This window comes from Nannobrachium achirus (assembly GCF_963921795.1).
Source record: "Nannobrachium achirus genome assembly, chromosome: 8".
In the NCBI taxonomy this organism is placed as follows: domain Eukaryota; kingdom Metazoa; phylum Chordata; class Actinopteri; order Myctophiformes; family Myctophidae; genus Nannobrachium; species Nannobrachium achirus.
In genome coordinates, this window is record NC_137817.1 from 3681813 (window position 1) to 3705088 (window position 23276).

A 23276-nucleotide genomic window follows, 5' to 3' on the forward strand; every position below is an offset into this window, starting at 1 on the left:
AACTAAAGGAGAAGCATGGGCGGCGTGCTATGTTCTCAGACCTTGTAGACTTCATAGAGAGACAGGTGAAGATACTGTCTGACCCACTTTTTGGAAACATCCAAGATACCAAACCAGTTACGAATGTCAGAAGCTCTACCATTACAAAAACAATACAAAGTTCAAAAGACATTCCAAGAAGAAGCAGTTTTGCAACTACATTAACGCCCATAGAAACAGCAGAGGAATCCAGTGAAATGAAAGAAATGCATTCAGTTCTCATAAATCATGTGTGTTCTGCTGTGGAGGCGGTGACGCCCTCTTTTCCTTCCCACGTGACCACCTGAACAGTGGCGTCAGTTCAGCAAAAGCAAAGGTATGGCAACATGACTGTTGTCTTGCACGCAAGACACCAGTCATGTTGCCATACCTTAGTGTGTGTTGCCATACCTTAGCAACAGGCACGATTAAAATTACATTTTATTATTTCCCCTTGTAGCCAAGGTGTGGCAGCTGCCATAGCTTGCCATACCCAATTGACGCCTCTGCACCTGAACGTGTTGTTTTGCCATGTCTGATTATTAGCGATTTTGGCCTTGTTTTACAGTAAAATCACTTAAATATATTTTTGTAGTTGTGGGTTGCATTTTTTTAGGCTTGTTTCTAAAGTTGATTTTATTTGGTCTGGTTTCCTTATCCTATAATGCTGTAAACCAGTAATTCTCAAACAAGACCCCCAGATTAATGTAGGCTAGTAGGCCTATCATATCATATCATATCATATCACAGGGGTCTTCAACTTGGCCAAGGGCCGCTTAAAGGGGAAGACCACCCATTTGCAATGTCATTAATAGGCCTATACCTTAGAGGAGTTGTGTGGAAATAAAAAAAAAGAAAAGTTCACCCTCTTCTGTGTTGCCTGCAATAACCCCAAATCAATCCTCCAGTTCTAGGCAACACAGAAGGGGGGGAACTTTTTTTGTTCCTATTTCCACACAACTCCTCTGAGGTATATTAATGACATATTTCAATATTGAAAATGGGTGGTCCTCCCCTTTAATTGAGAAGCAGGGACCCCCACAACATTTTCATAGATTCCGTAGTTTGAATTTTTGACAGCACAATCATCAGTGTATTTTGATTCATGTCAATTTGTGTTTTCAGATATTTAAACACTTGAACAGTCAATACATAACTTGACATTTCACTTTGTACTTCTGTCTGCTCTTTTTCCCCTCTATAACCTCTTTGCCGAGTGTGAGCTTGTAGATCTACTATTTTTGGCTAAATTTCTCAGAATATGGACGATATAGGGTTCGAGTGGTTGATATAAAAAAGAAGAAAAACGTTTTCTATCACACACATAGATTTGGAGGATCCCCTGTAGTAACTCTGAGGACCCCCTATGGGTCCTGGACTCCCTGTTGAAGACCCTTGCCTTGTCATATCATATCGGTGATGAACGTTGCGCAAAAGTCACGCAAACGCAGTACATGAGTCCCTGCGCTGATTCACGTTGCGCAGCGTGCGCGCAGTAGTGACCCTCTGGAAGCGCACACGGGTCAGCTGACTCAAATCAAATCCTCCAGTGACGGAAAAACAAGCATGGCGGCCACCACACAACAACAGCCAACAACCCCGGGCTTATCGTCGTTTTAACGCCTCGTTTTGACCGTTACCGCGGACACAGTGGCATGGATCACCGCAGCGGTGTGCGTTGGGCTGCGGCTCGGAGGGACGGTCACCGTTTAGGAGCGCTGGCCGCGTGAAAAGCCATGCGCAACGGTCTGCCCACAGGACGGACATTTGAACGTAAACAAAACAGCCGTTGAGCAACGAACGTTAACGTTGTTGAACTTATTCTTCTTATAACTCTATGGGTTCAACCGCACTGCCCTGGTGCTTCTGTGAGGAATCTGAGGATTAATGACTAATAATAATACCTGCATGATTATGATGATTGATGATATGTCAGAGCTCAATAATAACTATCTCTTGGCATAGCTGTGATCAGTCCAAATCTGTCGCTGGCTTCTTGTTATTGAAACGTTTTTGAATTGAATTGAACATTTTATTAGACAAAAACGGAGTGAAGTCATAACAATAGAAATGTAGTACAGCGCAAGGACAGTTAAAACACCCTGCCTAAAAAGGAACATCCCAAATAAGACCTTGTCTTTTACGTTGGAAGTCCTCCTGGGTGTTGGATTCATGGACTGACAGGCACGTCGCCAAAGGCAGAGGGTTTGCTTTGTTTAAGGAGCAAAGCATCGAGCTGTCTTAGAGCATCATCATCATGGGTTTGGTGAACCTGCTCATCTCCTCCATAGGGAGATGCATCGACCTGATCTCCTTCCTGTTGGACCTGAACTTCGCCGTGGTCCACACGCTGATGCGCTCGGTCATCGCGCTGGTCACCTTCGTCAACAACCTGCCCGTGCTGACGGCCCACTGCCTGCTGGACCTGTGGAACCTGCTCCTCGTGGGCGCGATGCTGTCGGGCGCCGCCGTGTCCGGCCTGGCGCACGGCGCCCTGGCGCTGCTCGCCAGCTGCACGCTGGCGCTGGGCGGCCTGGTGGAGACGCTGAAGATGGCGGGCTACCTGTCCGCGCACCTGTTCCTGCGCGGCAAGGAGCACGCGTGCCGCGCCCTGCTGTCCGTGCTGGAGGGCTGCGACATCGCCGTGAGCCTGGCCGTCTACCTGGTCAACACGGTGGTCAACTTTGTGCTCATCGCGGCGCAGAACCTGTGCTCGGCGCTGCTGGGCGTGTGGCAGGCGGTGTCCAGCCCGCTGCAGAAGGTCCTGGAGCTGGCCCTGACGCTGCTCACCTGCCTCTACAGCAGCCTGGTTAGTAAGGGGACTTTATGAGATATTTGACCAATCTGCAAAGTAAATCGTTAGCAAGAAATGTCTTCACCAATGTGTTTCTAAAGGTGTGTAATAATTATGTACTAAAAGGTAAAATTTGTTTTGCATGAAAAACATTCCTTGGGCTAAAAACTGACCCACAAAACGATGGTTTAGTGACTGATGAACCATCACTTTTCACCGTTTTGTAGGGGCCATTTGTAGCCCACGGAATGTTTTTCGTGCAAAACAAATGCTTGCAATGCATTCAGCATTATGACAAACCCCTAGTTTGACCCCTCACATGCTACTTAAAGCATATTTCTTTTTTGTATATATTTTTTTCCTGTATAGTAAAGTTAATGGGACACAAACACTAATCAGTTTTTTATGAGGTTTCCCCCAGGAGTTGAATTTCAATCTTTTAGTACATATTATTACACACCTTTAGAAACACATTGCTGAAGAAATTTCTTGTTAACGATTTACATTGCAGATTTTCTTATGTTGGTTCTTTGTTCCCCTGACTAGGTGGGGACCACCAACGTGCTGTGTTCTTACTAATACTACATGTTGGTTCTGATGTTCCCCTGACTAGGTGGGGACCACCAACGTGCTGTGTTACTACTACATGTTGGTTCTGATGTTCTCCTCACTAGGCGGGGACCACCAACGTGCTGTGTTCTTACTAATACTACATGTTGGTTCTTATGTTCCCCTCACTAGGTGGGGACCACCAACGTGCTGTGTGTTACTAATACTACATGTTGGTTCTTGTGTTCCCCTGACTAGGTGGGGACCACCAACGTGCTGTGTGTTACTAATACTACATGTTGGTTCTTGTGTTCCCCTGACTAGGTGGGCACCACCAACGTGCTGTGTGTTACTAATACTACATGTTGGTTCTTGTGTTCCCCTGACTAGGTGGGGACCACCAACGTGCTGTGTTACTAATACTACATGTTGGTTCTTGTGTTCCCCTCACTAGGTGGGGACCACCAACGTGCTGTGTTCTTACTAATACTACATGTTGGTTCTTGTGTTCCCCTGACTAGGTGGGGACCACCAACGTGCTGTGTGTTACTAATACTACATGTTGGTTCTTGTGTTCCCCTGACTAGGTGGGGACCACCAACGTGCTGTGTCCTTACTAATACTACATGTTGGTTCTTGTGTTCCCCTCACTAGGTGGGGACCACCAACGTGCTGTGTGTTACTAATACTACATGTTGGTTCTTGTGTTCCCCTGACTAGGTGGGGACCACCAACGTGCTGTGTTCTTACTAATACTACATGTTGGTTCTTGTGTTCCCCTCACTAGGTGGGGACCACCAACGTGCTGTGTGTTACTAATACTACATGTTGGTTCTTGTGTTCCCCTCACTAGGTGGGGACCACCAACGTGCTGTGCGCTCCCTGCGTTCTGCTGCTGGACTTCCTGGGCTCGCTAACGCACGTCTTCGTCAGCGTCTTCGTCCTGAACGTCTATGGCTTCCTGCTGGCCGTGGCCATCGCCGCGGCCGCCACCGCCTACCTGAACCCGGAGGCGTCGCGACGGGCGGCGCGGCGGGCGGCCGAGCGCGTCGACTCGGTGCCCGCGCTGCGCCGGGCGTCGGTGGCCCTGCGACGGGACCTGCGGGATGCGGCGCGGCGCCTGCCCGTGGCGGCGCGGCAGCTCCGGAGGCTCCTGAGCCGCCTCTACCTGCTGGAGAGGGGCCTGTGGCGACGCCTGTCCCACCAGAGCAGCCGTCTGGGCCTCACCGTGAGGACCTGGCTGCACGGCCAGGACGGGGACGAGGTAGGATATGGGCCATATGCAGTGCTTAATGTGTCAATGAATAGGTGCCGGATCCCAGACTGCGTGCGTAAACGGCCGCTACCTAAATGTACGCACCCAGTATAATATTAACAGCAACATTTGGCACATATACTGTATGTGGGCCATCAGAGCACTGGTAGTCAATTTATCCAATCCAATCCAATCCACTTTATTTATATAGCACATTTTACAACCGAGGTTTACAAAGTGCTGCACAGAGAAGCATAAGCAAAATACACCATAAAAACACAGAACAGCAAAATCACTCAAAATAAAAACAACAGTGAAAACAAACAAAACATAGCAGACCACAGAAACTCTCAAGTGGAATTAAAGGCCAAGGTATAAAGATGGGACTTAAGACGAGCTTTAAAAGAGTCTATGGTGGGGGCCAGTCTAACATGGGAGGGGAGTGCATTCCATAGTGTGGGGGCTATAGCAGCGAAGGCTCTGTCACCCCTGGTTTTTAGTCTGGTCGTCTGTGTGACCTTGAGTTTCAGCTGGCCCTCAGACCTCAATGACCTTGGGGGGTTATAAGCCTCTATGAGTTCGCAGAGGTACTGAGGTGCCAAACCTTTCATTGACTTGAACGCAAAAAGTAAAATTTTAAACTCTATTCTGAAGCGAACAGGGAGCCAATGAAGTCTGGCTAGAATAGGCGTAATGTGGTCATGCCTGCGGGTGCCAGTTAGGAGACGTGCCGCAGAATTCTGGACCAGCTGCAGGCGAGCCATGGAGGCTTGATTTAAGCCGGCATACAGTGCATTACAATAGTCTAACCGTGTGGTAATAAAGGCATGAATAACACGCTCGAAGTCAGCGAAAGACAGAACAGACTTGATTTGAGCGAGCTGCCTCAGGTGATAGAAGCTGGACCTGACCACGGCATTAACTTGTTTGTCAAGTTTGAGCATGTTGTCAAATTTTACGCCAAGGTTGGAGACAACAGGCTTGACATAGGGCTGCAGGGAACCCAGGTCCGTGGGTACCGCACCAGGACCACTGGGTCCAAACACTATGACTTCCGTTTTACTTTCGTTTACGCTTAGAAAGTTAAGGGCCATCCAAGCCTTGATATCGTTTAAGCAGTCAAGGAGAGGTGTCAGGGAGCTATTACTTGCTTTCTTTAGGGGCATATATATTTGGGAGTCATCTGCGTAAAAGTGATACGAGATACCATGTTTCTTAAAGATTAGTCCCAGGGGGAGAAGATATAAGGAGAACAGTATCGGCCCGAGAATCGAGCCCTGGGGGACTCCCGAGGACAGGGCAGCAGAGGATGAGACAAAATCTCCAAATTTTACAGAGAAACATCTCTCAGATAGGTAGGAGTAAAACCACTTTAAAGCTGTGTCCCTGACACCAACACAATGCTCTAATCGAGAGATTAGGGTTTTATGATCCAGGGTATCAAAAGCCGACGATAGATCTATAAGCAATAAGATTGCAGAATCACCTTTGTCAGTGGTCAAGAGCACATCATTGAACACTCTCAGCAACGCTGACTCGGTACTGTGAAACGCTTTGAACCCGGATTGAAAAACATCAAAAATGCTGTGTACCTGCAGAAAAGACTGTAATTGAAATAAAACAGTTTTTTCAAGGATTTTTGAAATGAATGGAAGCTTTGAAATAGGGGCGGCATAGCTCAGGGGTAGAGAAACTGGTATTAGAGCATGAAGGGTATAAATCCCGAAGGGTTCCCAGTTCGAATCCGGGCTCCCCCTGAGTTAATGTCGAAGGGTCCTTGGGCAAGACTCTGAACCCCTAATTGCCTCCGGTGAGTAGGTTGGTGCCTTGCATGGCTTCCTCCGCCACCGGTGTATGAATGTGTGTGTGAATTAGAGCCCGACCGATACCATTTTTTCCGACCGATACCGATATCCGATGTTGGAGAGTGCTAGAGCACCGATACCGATACGATACCGATGTTTTGTAAAAAAAAAAAATTATTCATTTAAGATCATTTAATTGACAGCTCGCCCCTCGGATAAATGGTCAGATTATTGCTTTTTTTGTGCTTTTCATGTCAAACTTTGAGTTTGGTCGCAGTTATCAATTTCTATTGCTTGTTGGATAATAATACTCTTTTAATTTGGGGGTTCTGCTGTGTTTTGTCTCGTTTATGAATTAATATGTGTCTTTTATCCAAACGTAAATGCATTGCCAAGCAATTAAACAACACAAGTTCTATAGTCTATAGTCAGACATCTATATTTCTCTGTGGATTTTCACATAGGCCTACACACCTTCCTCCACCGCAACATGAAAAATCAGAGTTAGACAGTGCATGTGGTGAGTGAACGACACACGAGAGGCAGCAGCTCCAGTAGTGTTGGCTTGCATCTTGGACTATTATACTGCACTCTGCTGGATAATTCTGGTATTGCCCACACATAGGCCTATATAACTCAGGGTTTCATGCTCTATCCGCAGACACGTTACAGACAATTAACTCAGTTACTGCCAATTAAATATGCCTTCTTTGGGTTCTCCCTGCCATAAATCTCCATAGACTTCCATGTAATTTATAGTGCACAGATCATGCACGCCCATGCACAGTGCATGCAACATGTTTGTGCAGGCTGTTCACAGCTTTCAAACAAAAAAATCAGATTGGAAATCCGTTCAGGCATTCTTGAGAAAATATTTAGAGAAAAAGTAACGCACATCCTCCTGTTCTTGGTGCTGAGCTAAAAACTGACAGTGCAGTAGTACTAGAAAGAAACAAAATAGCTCGCACTCACTTTCTCTGTAGCTCCAATTATATTATATTTGCTGTTTGCTAAATAAAATAATTGTGAGTGCGAGCTATTTTGTTTCTTTCTATTCTTGAGAAAATAGCCATTATGTTTTACGTTTCATGTTATGTAAGCAAAGATGGCTGCCCTGTATGAAAGATGGGGTTGTATGGGGGGTGGAACATGCAAAATCGCGATTGAAATCATGTTTACTAGATTTAATGGGGTCCAAAAAAAAAAAAAAAAAAAAAAAAAAAAAAAAAAAAATATATCGGTATCGGTGGAATAATTCACCGATACCGATACCGATACCTCCAAAACGACCGATATATCGAATTGACCGATATATCGGTCGGGCTCTAGTGTGAATGGGTGAATGTAATGCACAATCTATGTAAAGCGCTTTGGATTAAAAGCGCTATATAAATGCACCATTTACCATTTACCATTTTTGAAATAGGTCTGTAGTTTGCTAAAACTGAGGTATCCAGATTGGGTTTCTTAATTAATGGTGTCACAACTGCCTCTTTGAAATAACTTGGTACAACACCTGAAGCCAGACTGCTATTTATGATGTTATGGACACTAGGGCCAATAGCCTCCCAGACCTCCTTAAAGAGGTGAGTGGGGATAGCATCTGTGGGACAGGATGAGGTTTTGAGTTGAATGACCAGTTCACTGAGTTTAGAGAAGGATACAGGGTTGAAATGGTTAAATACAGTTGTGCAGGTGACAGCCATGGAGGGATCAAAAGCAGGGGGGGATATTTGTGCTCTGATGGTAGTGACTTTGTCTATAAAATAGCAAAGAAATCGTTCACAGATCTCAGAAGATGCTTCCAAACAAGTGGGTTGTGCAGGATTTAACAACTGGTCGATTGTTTTAAAGAGAACACGCGGTTTATCCACATTTTTGGAGATAATGTCAGAGAAATGCCTTGACTTTTCAGCCTTAACAGTGCGCTGATATTCTTTCCAACACTCCTTTAAAATGTCGTGTGACACATGGAGCCTGTCTTTCCTCCACCTGCGCTCAGCCTTCCGACACTCTCTCCTGGCAGCGCGCGTGGTGTCGTTTATCCAGGGCTCAGACATAGGTCTGGGGCGCACAGGTTTTAATGGCGCAACATTGTCCAGAATGCTGGCACAGGTGGACAGAAATGTAGTAGTAAGTTGCTCAGTGTCTAGGGCTACGGGGGGACCATTGTCAGCCTGGGCTACGCTAGTAAAAGCAGACGAAAAAAGCCTAGCTGTAGCGGGCTTTAGTACACGACACTGGCGTACAGGAGCGCATGATTTAGAAATATCACAGGGCAGTATAAAATCAAAAGTGACAGGAAAGTGGTCAGACTTGACTGGAGCACAAACCTGTAGATTAGAAATTGATAACCCATAAGATATTACAAGGTCCAACGTATGCCCAAGCTCATGTGTAGATTCAGTAACATGCTGAGCAAGGTTAAAAGCCTCGATTTATCAATTTGGAATGATCAATCTGAATAACTGTCATATTCACATTGTATGACATCATGTATACCGTATGTGTATAGCTTGTCTATTGTGTTTCACTGTGTCACTTATGAAGCCCCACATCAGAAAAACAAAAACATAATATAAAGTAAAACAAAAAAAAAATGCTGCAGCCAAAAGGTCTCTATTTGTAAGGATGAAAACATAAATGACCAAACGGCACTATTTTGATTGACAGGTAAGGTCAATCCAAATATAGAGGTGGGGGAACATGTTCCCCCATGTTCCCCCTCAAATTAAGCAGAATCCATTTAAACCTGCATTTTGGTCTAAATCGGTAGTTCTCAAACTGTATAATGTCACAGACTTTATGGGTCCATTTGGTGTCATTAGTATACTGTCAGAGTTACATACCTTGTAACCCTTAACAAGGTGTTTAGACCTCCCAAAAGGAATCCACACAGTCCCCGGGCCACACTTTGAGGACCACTGGTCTAAATGGTCTGTTACTCCTTTTTCTTTTAGTTTGTGTTACCTTGTAGGAGGTTGTACTGTTAAGTAACTTGAAAAATAACCTTAAAAACCAACATAAAACAGAATCGTGATAAGATCGCCTATCGTGATATTGCTTGGAAAAAAACATATCTTGATATTGTATTTTTTTCCATATCCCCCCCCCCTCCCCTCAGGAGGAGGAAGCAGGCGACGACAGAGTGGGCGGCGACGGGGACCCGGGGGGAGACGAGGGTCCGAGGAGGGACCCGCCGGACGGCCGAGCGGGGGACGGCCAGGGGGGCCGCAGGGAGCTGTTGGACCGCGTCCTGCCCAGCTCCAGCACCGACCGGCCCTTAAAGAAACTGCCTGCGGGCACCAAGGACACCACGGCCCACAGCCTGCTGAGCCTCCTGAAGGAGCAGGAGGAGAGGAAGAAGTGCGTGATCTGCCAGGACTGCACCAAGACGGTGGTGCTGCTGCCATGCAGACACCTGTGTCTGTGCCGGGACTGCACCAACATCGTGCTGCGCCAGCCGCTCTACCAGCAGAACTGCCCGCTGTGCCGACACATGATCCTCAACACCATGGACGTGTACCTCTGAAGAGGACATGATCCTCAACACCATGGACGTGTACCTCTAGAGGACATGATCCTCAACACCATGGACGTGTACCTCTGAAGGTAGTCGCGCGTAGCCAGACAACTATTCCTACAATCTCCGAACGCTATATAGAGTCTGGAACGGCAGCTTCCCGAACGGCGAGTGTCGGAAGTAGCCAGTGCTGCACTGAACTGTTAGTCCCACTGGAAACGTAACAGAAACACAATAGCTCAGACAAAGTCATTCGAGCGGCCTATTCTTGTTATGGGTGTATAGTTTAAGAAAATGTTTGAAAACATCACGGAGGTAACACCAATAACACCAGAGAAAGATGAAATAACGCCCCCAGAAATGTTGAAAGGAGACATAACGCTTCCAGTAGGACATGTTATTGCTACTGCACCAAGGGAGCGGTTGCGTCACATCCGCTTTATCTCGCACTCATCGTTTCTATTTCCGTGCGCCAGACTGTTGACGGGAGCATTTCCCAAATCGCGGAGGCAACAGTCTGGCCACGCGAGAGTACTCTGAAGGAGCTGAACATGAATGTATTAAGACTCACTGGGGTTCTAAAAGCTACCGCTGTTACAGTGTTAATCCTCTCCTCACTACCTGTTTTTATCAGTCACACACAGACGCTTTGGTTTGAACCACTTTCAAACTGGCCTCCTCCCTATTTTGGGGGCGTGTCATCATATTGTCAAGAATAGCAAATCTTGTAGATTTGTTATTTTTTTGCTATTTGTCATACGATTCATTTTATAGGGCTGAAGTGGTTTAAAGGGTGATAAAACCCTGGTCTGATTTTGTAGTTTGCTTTCCAGTTGGGGGGGGGGGGGTAAAAACTACAAGCAGTAAAAACATGGCTGGCTACATGATAGTCGGGGGCGTTCGTTAGGGATATTTTGTGCTAATCAGTCTAAAAGCGCCAAATCTTGCACAGATGTAGCTCAGGGCATGCTCTAATAGCTAAGGCAAACTGACCTCCGGCGTCGCCACAGTCGCCAAATCAAGTTGGGCTCCCATCGACTTTCTATACAGGAGTAATCACTAAACTATCGTTTTCTGGGGCCATTTTATAGCCCAAGGAATGTTTTTACATCTGTGCAAAATGTGGCGCTTTTAGACTGATTAGCACGAAATTACCAGAAATGAGACTTACAGTAAGTGCACTGTGATGATGATCAGCACAGCTGCAGATAATCAAATTAAATGTTGAGATTTAGATTTATGAATGTGCATTCATTGACCAGTGCATACCCATGATGGCTATATCTAACACACCCATTTATTCATTTAATTTGGCTGCGGCTGTGTTGCTTAACATCACAGATAGGCCAGTCTTATGCAGAAATTAATGCACTAAATCAGCCTATAGAGCAGGGGTTTTCAAAGTAGGTGACGGGTAGGGCTGACCTTCGATTACTTTTTTCATAATCGAAGCTTAATCGAAGCTTTCTTTCGAACTTCGAAGCTTCGATGACGGCGACCGGGGGGGGGGGGGGGGGTGGTAGGGAGCAAAAGTTTATCGGTTACATAAGTGATAACCGTTAAGGAAATGTGTTTAAAAATGCGCGATTTACACAATTTTAAAAGGGAAAACACACCAGTTTTTTCCTCATAATAATGCTCCTTATTTTCATTAAATAGTACAACAATACAACGAGGAAGAAGAAGATACGAATGTTTTCTACATTAAAGAAAGGTGTTTTTGCAGGACAAGTAGGATTGACATAATCACATCACGTCAGTAATGTAACAAAGCGCGGCTGCAACAGCAAACACTGCAGCGCGACTCGAGCCCTATATAACAAACAGATTAACTCCCAAGTCCCAAGGTGTTGTACACGCTAATGTAATAGTAGATTTTATAGTAAATAATTGCACTGCAGTGTGTCTGAATTAAAGTTCCACACTCATCAACCGAAAGCTGATGGTCAGGCTCAGACAACGTAGCCTACTCTATGCGGGCGCGACTATTGAGCTTGCAGCAGATCCGATATAAACTTCATCAACACCACGACAACGTAACCCTAGCAAGTTGGGTTTTAAGCTCTTTTTTCCTCTTTAAAACGGGATCGACGCTGACGGGGTCCGTTTTGTAAAATCCAATTTTCGCTGTTTGTTTCCTTGCGTTGAGTTGTGTGTCTGTCAGCGAGTGGAAGACAGCAAACGCATGCATGGATCATGTTACACCGACAATGGTTTGGTAACGAAATGTGTGACTGCATCGCATAGTTGCATTGGGTGATGTTACATTGGTGTCACACATTTCGGTGCCAAACGCATGTCGGTGTATATGTGACAGCGCGCTGTCTTTTCTTTTTTTTTTCCTTCATCATCGACCATTCTGATGGCTTCATGCATGCTCTCGTTGCTGTTGGCTTGTTATTAATGTTAACACGTGTGTGAGAAGGGGGTGACGCTAGAGTGGAGCGAGGCGCATGCAAGCTAAGGCACGCGGCCCCCCCAAAGGACAAACGGCCGCGGCCGATTATTCGAATTTATTTTTCAAATTCGAATACCGTGCCTTCGAACGAAGCTTCGAATATTCGAATTTTTTGGGTCAGCCCTAGTGATGGGGCACCCTGGGGTGCCGTGCCGCAAGATAATTTGATAATATTTGGAATTCATCAATATCACTACATCAATATCACTTCACTATGCTTAGTAAAACTGACCTGATTTGCACTGTACTTGATCAGTTCTTTTTCCATCTATGACAACTCTCTTTGCCAAAAATAGCAGATCTACAAGCTCACAACGTTGTGACGCGTTGTGACGCGTTGTGAGCTTGTAGATCGGCTATTTTTGGTGAACCTTCCCCCCAGAATAGGCATGCTGGTGTTCAAGTGGTTAAGCGTCAAGTATAAGGTTATTTTCAGTCAGTTCTGATGGAAACGGATATTTCTCAGATAGGATGTAAGATTCTAAAACATTAACAGTGTAACTCAGGGGTGCCCTAGAGTCAAAGAAGTTTGAAAACCCCTGCTATAGTATAGAGTTCCTTCCCCTTTAAGGTTATGGCTCATAGAGATGTATGCGGTCCATACAGTCAGCTGATTGGGTCAACGCCAAAGTGTGCTTGATCCAATCGGCACCCTTCACAGTAGAAGGGTGCATTTCATCTTTAAAATAAATACCTGGCCCTTAAAGAAGCATAACAAGCTCTGTCCCTGATGCTGAAATGTTTACTGCAGCCACCCTATGTCTTAAGAATACTTTGCCATCAGCGGGCCAAGCAGAGAGTAAAACACAACGCGTCTCTATCTGTCGGGTGGAAACCTCATATAGTCAAGTCGCTTGTGTAATTTCGTTAAATCTTTCGGTGGATTATGAAAACTATATATTTTTGGAAACTTCAGAGTACAACAAATCAGAAAATCCATGATTCCATTTGCAAAATCTGAATACACTATACACTATACTATAAAGGAAAAAAATACCACCAAAAAATCTTCTTTAAGTAGCATGTGAGGTATACTCTGAAGTTTCCAAAAATATATCGTTTTCAAAATCCCCTGAAAAATTGAACGAACCTTTCATGTTTGGACATATTAAACTGGACTAATAGGGCGTTTTGACCGGCAAAGTACCGGTTCTGGTTCTTTCTCTCCCGCCTATGGGATGAACCAGAGGTCAGCTTTTACACCCGAGAACCGGAGTTGGTTCTGAACCGTAAAAGGTGGTTCGGAACGGGAACCACAAAATCCTTGGTTCCTCCGGTTCAATCTGGTATAAAACACAAGCCGGTTCGCAAGAACAAATCAAGTTTCCAAGAAACTGGAACGGCACTGGTTCTCGAACCGCAGTTCTTTTGGTGGAAAGGCCCCATAGAGTATCTCCAAAACTGTGACGGTTCAGGTTTCAATCAACAGTCGATCGACGAGCTCAAAAAAGCTTGTAGATCTGCTACTTTTGATGCTTTTGACAATGTAGTACAGGGTTCCCCAATAGGCGGCCCGCGGGCCATTTGCGGGCCGCGGGGGGGCTACTGCCTGGCCCACACCAACCCCAGTAATAATGGTGGTATAAGAGCAGCAACAACACTAGTATATCGTCGTTGTCGGGTGGAAATCTCGTATCTCCAAATTTGTACGTTCTTTCACAAATCATACAAGGCCGTCGCACAAAAGTAGTGAAAACAGCAGATCTACAAGCACACAACGCCTCGCACCGCGAGGCGTTGTGTGCTTGTAGATCGGCTGTTTTCACTAGTTTAAATCATTTTTAAAATGATAAATGCAAAACTAATGGTTTTGGACATAGACGATTTTCTTTCCGACAATGATGATATCTGAACTGTCGCTGGAGTAGCGGTGCAATGTCGTGGCCCTCGGCTTGGTACCCTAGACATAATTCGGCCCTTGGGGAAATCTAATTGGGGAACTCTGCTGTAGTATGATCAAGTATGGCGTTAATTTATGAAAAAACACACAGTTAAGATCTGGATATAAGAGGTTTCTGCCCAACAACAAGGCTTCATGTCGCTCAATGCTCACGTTGACAGAAACATCTTTCAGTGGAAAGTACGTAATTGTCAAACGACGTGTTGCACAACACTATTTTGTCAAAGCATAAATTTAAGCGTGACACTTCTATTCCTACACACATAGAAGATGCCTGCGTGTCCGTTGTAAAGCACAATGCCTTGACGAGTAGCTCAACACAATCAGTTCAGCGGTGTAACATTCTGTGTAACAGCGCATTTCATGAATTTGTTTCAAAGCTATCCCAAAGGGACCTCTTGTTACAGCTGATGCTGTTTCGTCTTGTTTTCTGTTCCTTTTTCGTACTTTCTCTTTTAATAGTGACCACCTTAACCTTCTCTGTAGCTTCACTGTTTAGAGCTTTTCATATCGTCGTCGTCGGGTGGAAACCTTGTATGTCCAAAACCGTTTGTTTTGCATTTAGCATTTTTAAAATTATCTAAACTAGTGAAAACAGCCGATCTACAAGCACACAACGCCTCGCGCCGCGAGGCGTTGTGTGCCTGTAGATCTGCTGTTTTCGCTACTTTCGTGCGATGGCCTTGTATGATGAAGCAGGGCTTTACTTTGCAAAGAAATGTACAAATTTGAAACTTGGAGATACGAGGTTTCTGCCTGACAGTGACGAATATGGAGGCATGTCAGGAACCAAACGTGTATAAATATATTTTGTGGTCAATATTTGGCCGGTCATCATAGTTGGTCCAAAATGTGTCTTTATCATAAATCAGTTCTGTTGAAAGGGCTAATTTTAATATTCCACTACTGACATTTGAACAGCCACTCACTACCCCAAGGCATTCAAAACAAATGGTTGGCTTTCCCTCAATTGTAACAAGTATTTTCTTTGCAATGTAAAATGACCATTCACTCACCAAGGAAGTTGAACATGACCATATGTTTATGGGACTAAATGTTAATGATTTGTGTTCATTGATCAATGTTTACAGCACATCATTTGCATCATTATTACTCATATTATACAGTGGGGGTTTTTGGAGAATCAATTATTCAGAAAATGAAAGTGCCATATTTGATATTATGTTGTATTTTATTAAATTCATTAATTTCTTGTTTTTGTTGGAATGGGTGAAGAAGGGATTTTGAGTTGTACGTTGTGCTTTTTTAATTTTTTATATCCGTTATTCAAATAGTCCCCCTATTACTTGCGTTTAGGTTATCACACTATCCACTTTGCTACAGTATGAGATGTTCTGTAAATGTAAAGTGATCGATTCTCTTTAGATTTATTGGCAGAGAATCCAAACCAAAGGTGATGTGTTTCGTCGACCCCAACTAACTACTGCTTTTCTCCTAATATGCCCTGTATCATCATGGTGTTCTGTATCATGGTGTTGGTTTGTAATGGCAATGCTCTGAATCTTCCTCCTTTTTTTAAGGTTTGTTTTTGAATGATATTGTTCAAGAGACCAGACTGTTTCCAGACCAATGTTTTCCTCTCAGGTAATCCTAATGCCTTTCAGACAATGTTGGTGGCTGATCTGAACTGAAGAGAGCCTACCACTGGACTGCTGACAGAAAGACAGACTGTCGTCTGAGAGCCTACCACTGGACTGCTGACAGAAAGACAGACTGTCATAGCCTACCACTGGACTGCTGACAGAAAGACAGACTGTCGTCTGATAGCCTACCACTGGACTGCTGACAGAAAGACAGACTGTCATCTGAGTGACTTTACAGTTGTTTAAAATGGTGATGGAAATCACAATAAAATGTCAGGAATGTGTTTTTTATAAAGAAAAAGTAAAGTAAATGATGTTTAATGAATGACTCTCGTTGCGTGGGTTAATGTTGAAAATAGCCTACCGTGTTGCACGATACACCTTTGTTGCTGTTTCGTACACCGGAAATAGCAGATCTACAAGCTCACGATACATCGCAGAGCATCATGTCGTGAGCCTGTAGATCTGCTATTTTCAGTGTGCGACACAATGCACTACCAATACCAAGTATAACTTTGCTGTCACAAAATAATTTAGAACCTGGCCGTTATTTTATTTCACAAAGACAACATTTAAGCTACACTATGTAACTTTCTTCTACCCCGGATTTGAACCCGGTTTCCTGGGCAAGTGTTGACATTTTGTTTCCTAAACCCACCACACTGTCAAAAATAAAAAGTTGGGAAAACTCAACATTTTAAGGCAACAAACTTCAGAAAACTTTTAAGTTTAGGTCAACTTAGAATTTTAAGTTAAGCAAAAATTATAAAAGCTGAGGCAACTGAAAATGTTAAGATAAACCAACTAAACCAATTTAGGCAAAACTTAAAGTTTTATGTTTGATTGTCTAACTTAAATGTTTTCTGAAGTTTGTTGCCTTAAAATTTTGAGTTTTCCCAACTTTTATTTTTACAGCAGGATTGAGTTAAGACCCGCCTCGCGGAAACGCCCCTCTCAATAATCTTAAGTATGAAAGTGCGTATGAACGTTAGTGCTGCTCGCTCAAGTGCAAAGTAATACTGTACCTACTGTACCTACTGTACCTACGCCCTACTGATCCATTACAATAATACATTACTGTACCTACGCCCTACTGATCCATTACAATAATACATTACTGTACCTACGCCCTACTGATCCATTACAATAATACATTACTGTACCTACGCCCTACTGATCCATTACAATAATACATTACTGTACCTACGCCCTACTGATCCATTACAATAATACATTACTGTACCTACGCCCTACTGATCCATTACAATAATACATTACTGTACCTACGCCCTACTGATCCATTACAATAATACATTACTGTACCTACGCCCTACTGATCCATTACAATAATACATTACTGTACCTACGCCCTACTGATCCATTACAATAATACATTACTGTACCTACGCCCTACCGATCCATTACAATAATACAATACTGTACCTACTACCTACTGATCCATTACAATAATACACGCAGCATAATATGCCCAAAGCCATATCCAAACTATAACAATTTAACTGATAATTAGTAAGAGTTTTTATTTTGAGCACATTAGTGACACATTAATAGCTTTCTCAGTATGTTTTTCTCTTTAGCAAAGTTACAAAGTTTTACCTTTTTTAAGCACAGTACAAAGTTTCAAGTATTTTTTGCCAGACCCAGGGGGTCGGCCTACATAAGGCTTTGTCGGTCTGTCGGTCGGTCGGTCGGTCCCTCTTTTCCTCAGTGTCCCTCTTTTCCTCAGTGTGCCTGTGTTTGCCTCTGACTGCTCATCTGCCCCTCCCTTCCCTTGCTCGGCTGATTGCCTTGAGTGCCGTCACCTGTACGGGACCAGCTGAGTTGAGTTGGCTGACGAGCTGCTGAGACTATAAATTCCTGTGTGTTCATGTGTTAGTTCAGTGCTGCAAAACATTTGCCCCACAGCCATACTAGTGAAAACAGCCCATCTACAAGCTCACAAACATTTCCAGCTGCTCAGCCTATAAAATCCTGTGTGTTCATGTGTTAGTTCAGTGCCATACTAGTCAAAACAGCCGATCTACAAGCTCACTACGCTTTGTTGCTGAGACTATAAAATCCTGTGTGTTCATGTGTTAGTTCAGTGCCATACTAGTGAAAACAGCCGATCTACAAGCTCACTACGCTTTGTTGCTGAGACTATAAAATCCTGTGTGTTCATGTGTTAGTTCAGTGCCATACTAGTCAAAACAGCCGATCTACAAGCTCACTACGCTTTGTTGCTGAGACTATAAAATCCTGTGTGTTCATGTGTTAGTTCAGTGCCAAACTAGTGAAAACAGCCGATCTACAAGCTCACTACGCTTTGTTGCTGAGACTATAAAATCCTGTGTGTTCATGTGTTAGTTCAGTGCCATACTAGTTTTCATTGCGGGTCTGGCACAACCAGGTGACCTGGTCTAGTTTATTTTGAGCACTGTAGTGACAAATTAATAGCTGTGCATTGTGCAAATGCAGGCTTTTCTCAGTAGCCTACAAGTTTTATATTGCCTTCATGCCTTTACTAGGTCTGACCTTATCCACGCTCCATGTGTCCGGCAAAGATCTCAGCCACTCCTGGAAGTTCTCACGTTTCCGCGAGGCGGGTCTTAACTCAATCCTGGTGGGTTTAGGAAACCCGACATTTTTACCACTGAGCTAAAATCTGCTTGCTCAGGGTATGAATGGAATCCTGACCACCAGGTCAACATTCATGTCAGGTCCTGGGTGTCTAGACGAGACATGACCTTTGACACCATCTAAATGTCTCAATAGAAGAGCAGGGTTGACAAACACCCACCCCTGTTGCATAAGTCATATTGTATTAACATATTCTACCCTACAGATTGTATAAATGATATTGTATTAACATACTCACATTTTTGGACACTGCTCCTACAGATTTTGGCCTAAAATCACGCAAAGCGGTACACAGTATCTCTAAAGTCATGTCATCAACATGGGTCTGTCCCATTTCCCATATTCCCTCCTGATTGGCTACCATTGCCTTCTAAAGTTTGTGTATGCATCTATGCGACGTGCCGGTCGCTTATCTCCCGATTAGGGAGTCTTACTGGTATACATTATATTGTATTAACATACTCTACAGTTCAAATACTTCACATTATACAATGCATTTATTTAAATATATTAATAGCAGATTTATCACATCATAAGAATGCATGCATGCATTCATTGATATTTTGGGGAAATAACTGAGAGATGGCCTTGTGTGCCTTGTTAAGAACCATCAGGAAAGCATTGCATTCTCTTCAGCCTCATTCAGCTCACATTGCATTCTTTCAAGCTTTGCCATCTCAGTCCTGTGTGACCAAATTTGGTTTCATTTCTATATCTCCCCGTTTCTGACGTACGCCAAGAACCCATGAGATTATTGTTGTGGATGTGGATGAAGATTTACAGTTACTGGACTGTAGATGAGGAAGGAATATGAAGCAAGGTACAGCTTCCAATCCCTCAACTGGAAGGAGGTCAGTGAGGTTACACTGACACAGTGCTGTGTGTGTGTGTGCGTGCGTGCGTGCGTGCGTGTTAACAGTTAGGGCATTCACCAAATATTAGAATATTCGAATATCAAAGTCACTATTCGGCACTGTTCACCAAAGTCGAATATTCGCTATTTTTTATTTTTTTATTATTGTTTTCTATTATAAATCTTTAAAAATATATAGTTTATAAAGCTTGGCTAGATAAGAAGTCATAAGAATGAGTTGTCAATGCCCCTGGTGGATGAATTTGTTAATGCTCTATACCAGGGGTTCTCAAACCTTTTTAGGTTGTGACCCCCAAAATAAACATATTTGAACTGGGGACCCCCACCCTGACAAGCACTTGGAATTGTAAGGTATTACATTTAATGTGACTCGGTTCTGCAGATAAATAATGTGAAAATAGCCGATCTACATGCTCACAACGTGTGTGTGTGTGAGAGAGAGAGAGAGAGAGAGAGAGAGAGAGAGAGAGAGAGAGAGAGAGAGAGAGAGAGAGACCCTGTAGGATGCGGGGTCAGAGGAAGGGACCCTCACATCCATTGGGGACCACTTCAACCAACATCTTGACCATTCACAGAAGCCTTGTGGTTTACAGTTCCACAACGTCAACCCCTTTCCCAACGCTCGCTCTAAAAATAACCTCAACTCAGCTTGGCCAAGGGTTGTCAACTGCTGTAATGAAAGAATGCAGTGAATATAGCGTTACTTACTAGATTATGTCTGTGTTGCTTAAAACTGGAGGATTGATTTTGGGGGTTTATAAGATAGATAGATAGATACCTTTATTATCCCAAGGGGGAAAATCAGTTGCCCAGAGGCAGCACAGCAGTATAAGGTTATTTACAAAGTTACAGGGAAGTATGAAAAAGATAAAAAAAATAAAAATAAAAAATAGAACAGTACAGTAAAGAGCAAGGTACATCAAGAAAGGGAACGAATAATATAAATATATATACATAAAGTGTCCTAAAGCACAACTATCAATATAATACAGTGCCCAAATCAAAGTGACCATAACAGTCAATGCTAGTTAGTGCAACAAGTATCTCACCATCATGTCAAACACAAGCAGAAATACAAAAAAAAAAACTACTAACACAACCTAATAGTGCAGTGTCCAAAGGTCAGAGCGATAAAACTAGCACCAAAAAAAAAGAAAATCCAGCAGGCCGGGAATCGAACCTGGGACTTGCTAATCGGACATATGGTATTATGTGCCCCTAACAACTTGGCTATTAGGATGCACCAAACGTTTTGAAAGATTTTGAAAAATCAAATCACATTATATTTTTTCAAAATATAATGGTTAAAGTCACAAAATGGGGACACCATGAGTTGTGATTCAGCTCTCTGTCAAAAGGATGTCTTTTCCATGTGTGTGGATTTGATCTTTTCTACATAGTGAACCTTTTTGACCCAACACCTGACCCTAACCCACATGCATGTCTTTTGCATGTCTCTCATAATCCAGCTCCCTGGACATCTCCCTATAACAGTGGTTCTCAACCTGTGGGTCGGGAGTTGGGACCCTCAGGGGGGTCCCCAAATTATTTTGGGGGGGTCCCCAGATGATTAACTTAATGTGCAACATTGTTTTCTCACTCAACAGTAAACAAAACCAACATAAAGTTTAAGTGTATAGAGGGTATCTACACATTTCTAAAGTGACAATTTAAGTGCTTTTTAATGCCTCTAACATTACAAATTAAACATTGGCCAAATTGTCAAATATTAGAGGCAGAAATTGTGAAAATGGCAGATCTACATGCTCACAACGCCTCGCAACGCGAGGCATTGTGAGCATGTAGATCGGCTATTTTCACAATAGAACCGTGTTATACAAAGTGTAATGCCTCAACTCTTAGTGATTGTCAGGGTGGGTTAAAATATGAGTTAAATATGATTATGAAATATGATTATTTTGGGGGTCGCAGCCTGAAAAGGTTGAGAACCACTGCACTATAAGAGCAAAGGGTCATCATCCATAGCCACAACAAAGCACACATCTCACCATGTTTCACAATCTGAGGTGTTCACAGCAGGTTGGCACTTTAAGGTCACACTCTCTACCCAGGCCATGTCAGACACATTAAACAACAAAGGATCCTGTGAGTGATCGCGGCCTGCTGACCCCGCTAGCCTCTCAGTCCCAGCATCGGTGTTTACGTGGGGGACGTTAACGAGGAAGGATTGTGTTAAGTGAAAAGAGGAAGTCGGATGTCAGGGAAAAGCAGAGCGGAGTAAACGAAGAGGACTTTAATACCCCACGGGAGACGACCCTGACGTCTTGACTCCCCCCAACCGCTCTGCCCCGAAGCACTGTGGGAAAAAATGACTCAAACCACATGCAGTCCCCTGGCTCTCTCACTGTTACTGTTTCTACTGCCCTCCCCCTCACTATTAAATGTACTGCATATTTCACATATAGTACAGAGATATTTAAAGAATAGGCCTATGTACTGTATAGTGCAAAAATACAAATACTGTAACTTTCTCAATAAAATCAAGTGAATTCCAAGTACAGCAGAAAAAAAGCGAAAAACTAAAAAAGAGCTATACCAGTCAGCAAGGCATGCATGGCCTAAAATCCAAACCAAAGTTACTCTGAGGACCCCCAAGGGGTCCTGGACCCCCTGTTGAAGACCCCAGAGGGCGGTGGCTCAAGGGTAGAGTGGCCGGATGGGAACCGTGAGGTTCCCAGTTTGATCCCGCCATCCCGGGCTCCCCCAGAGTTAGTAAGGAAGAGTCCTTGAGCAAGTCTCTGAACCCCTAGTTGCTCCTGGTGAGCAGTTTGGTGCCTTGCATGGTTTCCTCTGCCATCGGTGTATGAATGTGTGTGTGAATGGGTGAATGTAATGAATGTGCGTTAATGGGTGAATGTAATGCACAATCTATGTAAAGCGCTTTGGATAAAAAGCGCTATAAATGCACCATTTAGCATTTGACCTCGCACGGCGAGGCATTGTGTGCTTGTAGATCTGCTGTTTTCACTACTTTTGTGCGACGGGCCTTGTACGATGAAGCAGGGCTCTACTTTGCGAAAGAACGTACACATTTGAAACTTGGAGATACGAGGTTTTCCGCCCGACAGTGACGATAATAGGAGATCATTACACCAGTGACCTCAAGCCATGCAGCGCTGAGTGTCAATTAAAAGCTAGCTAGCAGTGATATGCCTGAATAAAGCCAGTGTGTCGCCTGTGGGGCCTCCTGGTGATGGCTCCACCAAAATGAGGATGATAGCCATCAGGTCAGAGGTCACAGGTCATGTTAATGGCTCCTTGGTACTTGGCCTTTCACCCTCCAGTCTGAGAGGGGGGGGGGGGGGGGGGGGGGGGAGGTCTGGCATGAAACGTACCACTGTTCCTGCACAAAAGAAGTGTCATCTTTGGAATGTTGGTCGCTGTGACACTGCTGTGTGAACCCACTGAGAAGAGGGTCTATGCCAAGGTTCCCCAATTAGTTTTCCCCCCAAGGGCCGAATCATGTCTAGGGTACCAAGCCGAGGGCCACAGCATTGCAGGGGGCGACGGTGGCATTCCCGCTACTCCAGCGACAGTTCAGATATCGTCGTTATCGGGTGAAAATCTTGTATGTCCAAAACCGTTCGTTTTGCATTTATCATTTTAAAAATGATTTAAACTAGTGAAAACAGCCGATCTACAAGCACACAACGCCTCGCACGTTGTGTGCTTGTAGATCTGCTGTTTTCACTACTTTAGTGAGACGGCCTTGAATGATGAAGCAGGGCTTTACTTTGCGAAAGAACGTACAAATTTGGAGATTTTTCCACCCGACAACGACGGGGCTGGTGGGGGCCAGACAGTAGCCCCCCGCGGGCCGCAAATGGCGTCCCTA

General features: G+C 44.1%; 1 protein-coding gene across 1 annotated transcript; it reads left to right on the top strand.

Moving 5' to 3' along the window:
* Nucleotides 1-1989: 1989 nt before the first annotated feature.
* rnf26 (ring finger protein 26) lies at nt 1990-10586 on the top strand. The gene is made up of 3 exons (XM_080731142.1): nt 1990-2827; nt 4215-4625; nt 9546-10586. Exons 1-3 carry the CDS (start codon nt 2276-2278, stop codon nt 9951-9953), a joined length of 1371 nt encoding a protein of 456 aa, XP_080587268.1. The 5' UTR covers nt 1990-2275; the 3' UTR covers nt 9954-10586.
* Nucleotides 10587-23276: the final 12690 nt, after the last annotated feature.